At 39.2% G+C, this 7968-nt stretch overlaps 1 protein-coding gene across 1 annotated transcript; it reads left to right on the forward strand.

Moving 5' to 3' along the window:
* Positions 1-14: 14 nt before the first annotated feature.
* Positions 15-7400, forward strand: LOC108275674 (chemokine-like protein TAFA-4). The gene is made up of 4 exons (XM_017486591.3): positions 15-964; positions 1778-1883; positions 4787-4936; positions 6697-7400. Exons 2-4 carry the CDS (start codon positions 1778-1780, stop codon positions 6849-6851), a joined length of 411 nt encoding a protein of 136 aa, XP_017342080.1. The 5' UTR covers positions 15-964; the 3' UTR covers positions 6852-7400.
* Positions 7401-7968: the final 568 nt, after the last annotated feature.

Genomic DNA, 7968 nt, shown 5'->3' on the forward strand with positions numbered 1-7968 from the left:
TACAAAGTCAACCCACCAGGAGCTGAAACGTTTTGCTTTAATCTGTCTTTAACAAGCCTTCACTTCATACCAGTTAATAGTCATTTCACTCTATGAAGCTTAATCCAGTCATAACTTCGACTATAGTTCCTCAGTGATGTCCAAACACTAGCAGAATGAAGCAGAGAAGTAAACCACTAAATCCTCGCCCACTGATCATCAACACGAAACTAATCTGCTTTAGAGTAATAACGGGAGAGGTCTGCTGAAGCAGATGGTCATTTGATTAAGTTTGTAGCGATGGATAAAGGCTCATCCTGCCTTGTGTACAGCATGGCTTGGGGTGAACTTGTTCTCTTTCTCGCCCACACACACGACCGAGAAGCAATGAAGACATCTGTAGTCTAGGCATTATATACTGCAAAATACATGCACAGCAAGACCTCAAGCTCAAGGCAACTGTTATTTGTTTTCTTCTTCTTTTGCCGGTCGGGTCTGGTGGTGGATGCAGAAGTGACTCATTCTGTTCTGTCAGAATTGGAAAGCATTTGGAAGACACACACATGCATGTAGAGTACATGAACACAACGGGGTGGGACTGAGCGAAGCGAGCGCGAGATAACAACAAGCGCGAGACACTGCACGAGCTCATTTCCACAAGCTCAGCTAACTTAGGAATCACTTTCGTTCACTTTTTAGGTCACGTGATTGCGATTTTACGTGCGTTGTGCACTTAATATATATTTAGTTATTTATTCTTAACTTTTTTATTATTATTATTATTATTTTTTTTACCGTGAACGAAAACTTCCACGATGCAGAAATGTGTTTGTGCTTTTCCTCAGCATCAGACATCCGACTGATTTCTAACTCCACAACAGGGATTCAGTGTGATGTTGAACTAAAAGTGGAACACACAGCTCTCTCTCTCTCTATCTATCTATACTTCTTTTTCCCCCACCAAACTGCTACAGGAGTTTAGAAGGTAAGATCCACGGCTATCTTTGCTTATCAAGTTTGTATTATTTTGACATACAGTGCTGTTTAGTACAACACTAGTGTGTATACTGTGCTGTTAAAAGAATTGAGGAGGCATAATATACATTTGAGCACTGAGTCTAAGTTTGAGTAAAAGTTTAAAGTTGGGATAAAGTTAAAATCTCTCTGTAATTATTGATACGAGACATACAAGACTCATTGTCTATAAACCATGCCTACAATGTATGTACTAAAGCAGTTCATTATTCTAATGTAATTGCTTTACTTAATTAATAAAATGTCTGCTTTGTATTTATTATTATTATTATTATTATTATTATTATTATTATTATTATTATTATTTAAGAACCCTCTTCTTTGCATGTTTGTACTGACTGCCAAGTTATGCGAAGCTGTGAGCTTAAAATTAGATCTCTATTTTTCTTAATTAACTATCTGGCCATATGAATAGGCAAGAGATTTGAAGAAGCACGAAAGAAATGAATATACAGGATATTAGAGAGAGTCAAGATCAAGATCAGATTAACTCAAAGAACATTAATACTAACACTAATCTCTCTCTCTCTCTCTCTCTCTCTCTCTCTCTCTCTCTCTCTCTCTCTCTCTCTCATACAGAAGTAGTGTATGCCAGTATTTATTACATAGTTTATCCCTTTAACTCTTGGTATAGGTATTGTCAGTAATTTGAATATTAGGCTGAAATATGAATTTCTGTCGCAATGCATGCTCTGCTGGATAACAAACAAACTGAGCACTAAGCGTTCTCTTTCTCTCCTGGTCCCCTGTTTACCACCTGTAGATGTGTGAGAAGCTGTTTGTGATTGCATTGCTGCTGCTGGTGTGTGTGTGGCTCCTGTGCGCTCAGTCAGTGTCCAGCAGCAACCGAAGCTCTAGGGGACATCCAGGTGAGCACTCTTTCGCTCTCTCTTTCTCTCTCTCTCTTTCGCGCTCTCTCTCTCAGGACTCATTACACCACTGGACACACACCAGTAGAGCTCCTTTGGGAGAACTTTCAGACCATCAATAATGACTAATAAAGATCTATTTGTGGCTCAACTACCTCATACCTCGTACACATGCAACTATACTACTGAACTCAGAGATCAGACTGCCTGTCACCTTTGTCACAAGCACACACATTCCTGTAAAAGAGTCAGGCAGTTACCAATGTAGTTATGATGTTGCGTCATGTGTGGCACGCACTGACAATACATTAGCTGTCTTACTGTTAGCACTGGAGCAATAAGTCAAGAGAAAGGAATGCCTATGTGAGGGAACTGATTTTAGTGGTGAGACACCTAGGCTTGGATATAGGGTGACTCTGCCAACCTGGTACAGTATATGCACAACATCAGGAGTGGATAACACAGTCCAGCTTTGGCATGTACAAATCAACCCTGCATAATCTGCCCTGTGTACTGGGGTTGATCTTTGGGTCTGCTGTTAAAGAAGCCCTGGATTAGAAAGCATTTTTTTGAAATCTCAAAACTAGCACAGCCAGATCATTCATGTGGCATTTTTTAGGTCACCACAATCCAGTGAAATGTTCTGATACCACAAGGGTCCTATTTGTGATGCACAGTTTCATCAGGATACCGTTGTTCTTGCACTTATACAGATATGTGCTTCCACCAAGGAGCAGACCATTTGAGACACATCATTTCCTTGCACACATTATGGTGTTCAGTGTCCCAATGGTGCTCCCTTACAGGTCACAAAATCAATTGGTGTGAGACTACATTCACTGAGAATTCTAGCCGCCCAGTCACCCCATTACAATGATCTCCCATTGATGATGGTAGCTGCAGCAGTAGTTTAGCTGGTTTCCATTATTACTTTTAGGAGTGGTTTGAACACCCTGGTGGCTTTGCCCTCAGCAGATTTGGTGGCGAAAACAGAGAGATTTGACACCCTCAACCAGATCTACTGTCCCTTTGGGTTTAGCCCCTCAGAACTAATTGACAAATGGGTACTATGACCCAGCCATCCAAGAAGCACTCCTCAATGCAGTCAAACAGCCCCTAGAAGACGGGTCTAGTAAGCTTTTAAAGCTACAGTATAGTTCACCCAAAATGAATATTCTGTCATAATTTACTCACCCTCATGTCGTTCCAAACCCATAAAACTTTTGTTCAACTTCAATACACAGATGAAGACATTTTTAATGAAACCTGGAAGATTGATCTCCCTCCTTTTACAGTCCAAATATCCAAAAATGTAAAGCCCCCAAAAGACCATAAACGTATCGTAAAAGTAATCTATATGACTCCAGTGGTTTAATCCCAATTTTATGAAGCGATACAAACACTTTGTGTGTGCAAAAAAACTAAAATCAAGTCTTTATTCACAAAATATATAGCAACATGAGGGTGAATAATTGATGACAGAATTTTCATTCTTGGGTGAACTACCCCTTTAAGTGGAAGCTGTTCCATGCACTGTTTAACCCCCTCCAGCTGAATTCAGTCCATTGAACAAGTCACAAAATACTAACTTGAAGTCCCCATGTATATTAAAGCAGAGGCTCGATCTCAGAAGATATCACCATGATTAAAAGATGGGCTAGATACTCAGAGTCTATCCTTCAGCTTGTTTGTGCTGCTTCTAGCTATGTGTCACCATGCACTTAACCCAGTGGTGTGAGTGTAGCGGTCATCACTGGTCACCTTTCTGGTTATGAGTCCACTGTTGGAATACCACACCTGGAGGTTAGGACAGGTGAAATGAAAAACTTGTTATGTATTTTAACTGTGGTTCTATAAAACCCTGGAGAACCGCCAGGGGGTTTCTATGTCTTTCCAAAACGACTCAGTAAGAACTTGACAAGAAGATTTCAGTGTTCCAGGGCTGTATGTTGGCACTATTTATTGCAAATGCTGAGTCCTATGTCAAGACACTTTGTGACATGTTGATGGTATCCAGCAGGTTCTCACTTCCCCTGGCATTTATCTGGGGTTCAAAGAACCACAGTTACATACCTAACTAGCGATCTGCAGTACATTACCTTGTCTAAAATATCTTTAATATTTATAACTTAATATTTATGTTATTCTTCACCATAAATACCATAAAATACAATTTAAAAAGTAATATGTTTTCGATTTTAAAAGTGCCAGTAGTTTGTCCTAAAACATCCACTTAACTGTGTCTAATTTGCAACTTTTTTTTTACCAACATCATTTGAGAATACTGAATACTGAGTCACTGCTTATTTTTATGTGAATGTAAAAATACATTTTTTTTTAAAAAACATAATTACACTGAATTATAAGCACATATACAATGATTTATGAATACAGGCTTCGAAGAATGTGTTACCACTTGTTTTTATAATGTGATGAACTGCCTTAGAAATGGGAAATATATTGAACAAAGGGAACGAGTTGCAGTGTGATGGTCTTTCATCATTCTGTGAAGTTTTCCTAAAGAAAAGTGTCCTTAGAATTATGTTTATATACTCAAAATTACTGTTCACTCAAATTATGTTTGACTGACAAACATATGAAAGCATAAAACGATATGGAAATATAAAATTATATGAAAATGATATTTAAATGATATAAGATTTGATTTGAGAAAAAAAAAATCCCATGAGTTACCTCAACAGGTGTAGATGAGACAAAGTTTAAACTGTTCAGTTTGCATCTTCAATTCTTTATGCAGCATCTTATGGAGTAATACACTTAATGTCCATGTGATGGCCCTAGAATACCAGAAAGTACTGCTCTAAATACATTTATACAAAAATCTGGACATTGTATGACATGTATAAATTACTCATCGCTCTCCGTCTCCCTCTCTGCTTTAGGTGGAGTAAAACCTGGTGCGTGTGAGGTGGTGGCCGCCCATCGCTGTTGCAATAAGAATAAGATCGAGGAAAGATCTCAGACAGTCAAATGCTCATGCCTCACTGGACAGGTGGCAGGAACAACCCACGCACGGCCCTCATGTGTGGACGGTATGACACAGCTCGTAACGAAAGGACAATCAGTACAGAACACCAGGCCAAGTCAATGAAAACTCTGAATATAGTGAAAGTGTAACTTCACTGACTCACAGTCACAAGGTCATTCTAAATGTCAAAGAGAAGTTTAGAAACTATGATTTTAATGCTGTGATGCAGTAAAGCCAGATTATTTTTCTATTGTACATTCAATTGCTGTCTTGTACTATGAGAGTGGATGTCCATGAAGGGACAGTGTCAATTTAGTAGTGGATTATAGTGAAATTTACTGAACTGTTTTCTTACAAAGGAGCCGATTTTTAACGAGGTTTTACTGTTTCTGAAATGCTGTACATTTTGGATATGGGTAATTATGAATTTACAACAAGCATTATTGTCTGTCTTTATAAAATAGGTTGTTAGCTGGTTTAGGGAATTTTCAATTTAGGCATCTGACACTTTCTTTCATTCAACCACAGTGGTGTGATTGGTGTGACCACAATTCTCATCACACCTTATATCCAGTTTGAGATGCCTTTTGCTTTGTGACATGGTGCATTATGATGCTGGAAGTAGCCATTAGAAGATAGGTAAACTGTGGCCATGAAGAAATGCACATGGTCAGCAACAATACTCAAATAGTCTGTGGCATTCAAGCAATGATTGATTGGTATTAACGAGCCTAATGTGTGCCAAGAACACTTTCCCCACACCATCAGACCACCTCTACCAGCCTGGACTGTTGACACAAGGCATGTTGGATCCATGGATTCATGATGTTGGTGCCAAATTCAGGTCCTATTATCAGTGTGCCTCAGCATTGAGAGTCTCTAGAAGTTACACACAATGATGTGAAGAAAAAAAATCATTGATTGAGCGACAGCTCTGTGGGTGGTAATGCCTTGTTGATAAGACAGGTCAGAGGAAAATGGCCAGATTGGTTCGAGCTGCCAGTAAGGATATAGTAACTCAAGCATAGCAGTACCTCAGCATGTACAAAACATTCAATCTTGATGTGGATGGGCTACAACAGCAGAAGGTTCCACTCCTGTCAGCTAAAAACAGGAGTATGAGGGTATCATGGGCACAGACACACCCAAACTTTCTGAGATGCTTTTCTGCTCACCACGGTTGTAAAGAATGACTATTTGAGTTACTATAGACTTTCTGTCAGCTCACACCAGTCTGGTCATTCTCCTCTGATTTCTCATCAACAAGGTGTTTCAGCCTACAGACCCCAAGCTCACAAGATATTTTTTCCCCCACACCCACTCTAGAGACTGTAATGTGTGAAATTCCCAGGAGATCAGCAGTTTCTGAAATACTCAAACCAGCCACTCTGGCACCAACAACCATTCCATGGTTAAAGTCACAGCCATCACACTTTTCTTAATTTCTTCATAATGTGAACATTAACTGAAGCTCTTGACCATATATGCAGATGTTTTGCATTGTGCTGCTGCCACATGATTGGCTGATTAGATAACTGCATAAATGAGCAGGCGTACAGGTGTTCCTATATATATGTATATGTACACTGTATATTAATACTAATATGTAATTTTGACAGCGTTGTTGATTGTACCTGCTCCCACCACGTATGATATTTCCAAACTTGAATCCTTTGCTATCTGAAAGCTTTTTTTTTTTTTTTTTTTTTTAAAATAGAATCCACTTTGTTATACTCAACAGACGAAGATAGCTTGGTGCTGAAGTTCATGACTCTCTCTAATTGTCTCTTTTTCTCTTTCTCTCTCTCTCTATCTCTCTCACAGCTTCTATCGTGCATCTGAAGTGGTGGTGTCAGATGGAGCCGTGTTTGGATGGTGAGGAATGTAAAGTTCTTCCTGACCTCACTGGCTGGTCCTGCAGCTCTGGGAACAAAGTCAAAACCACCAAAGTGAGCAGACCACCGAGACTCGCAGAGTAGAATTAATTTCCATCATCTTGTTTGTCTGACCTTTTCAGAAGTAATATGCTGATCTCCAGCAGTAATGTACAACAATGTCTGGTGTCCTAGAAATCGAGCCTAGACTACGGCTGCTATGATTGCTGGATTCCTGCTCTTAGCCAGCCTGTAAATGTTAATGGCTGCAGGAGTAGAGATGGATATTATGCCCATGGCTGCTGGGATTCCACATAAATGCAGTTATTGGTACTACATTTGCAATAAACCTCTGACTCTTTCTTGCCCTCTCTTCTATATTGCACAGGTCACACAATAGCGTGATACTGACTGCATACGCTTTGACATTACACTTTATGGAAACTGAAGAAACTCGCAATTATGTGTTACCGCAATCATCTACAGCTACAAAAGTTGAGAATACACAGATGCACACAAATGTGAGATTGTGTGAAGAGTATATACATACAGTGGTGCTTGAAAGTTTGCAAACCCCTTTTTTAAAAATATATATCTGCATAAATATGACCTTAAACGTCATCAGTTTTTCACAGTTAAAAGTAGACAAAGAGAACCCATTTAAACAAATAAGGCAAAAATATTATACTTGGTCATATGTTTATTGAGGAAAATTATCTAATATTACAAATCTGAGAGTGGGTGGCAAAAGAACCTCTGTGAACCTCTAGGATTAGCAGTTTAATTTGAAGGTGAAATTAGAGTCAGATGTTTTCAATCAATGGGATTACAATCAGGTGTGTTTGCGCACTCTGTTTTAATTAAAGAGCAGGGATCTTTACAAAACCATCTCTAAAGAGTTTGGACTCTACCAATCCACAGTCAAATAGATTGTGGACAAATGAAGAAAATTCAAGACCATTGTTACCCTCCCCAGGAGTGGTTGACCAACAAAGATCACTCCAAGAGCAAGATGTGTAATAGTCTGCGAGATCACAAAGGAGTCCAGGGTAACTTTTAAGCAACTAAAGGCTGATCTCAGGTTGGCTAATGTTAATGTTCATGAGTCCACCATCAGGAGAGCATTCAACAATAATAGTGTGCATTGCAGGGTTGTAAGGAGAAAGTGACTGCTCTCCATAAAGAACATTGCTGCCCTTCTGCAGTTTGCTAAAGATCACAT

This window comes from Ictalurus punctatus, chromosome 15, assembly GCF_001660625.3.
Source record: "Ictalurus punctatus breed USDA103 chromosome 15, Coco_2.0, whole genome shotgun sequence".
Classification (NCBI taxonomy): Eukaryota; Metazoa; Chordata; class Actinopteri; order Siluriformes; family Ictaluridae; genus Ictalurus; species Ictalurus punctatus.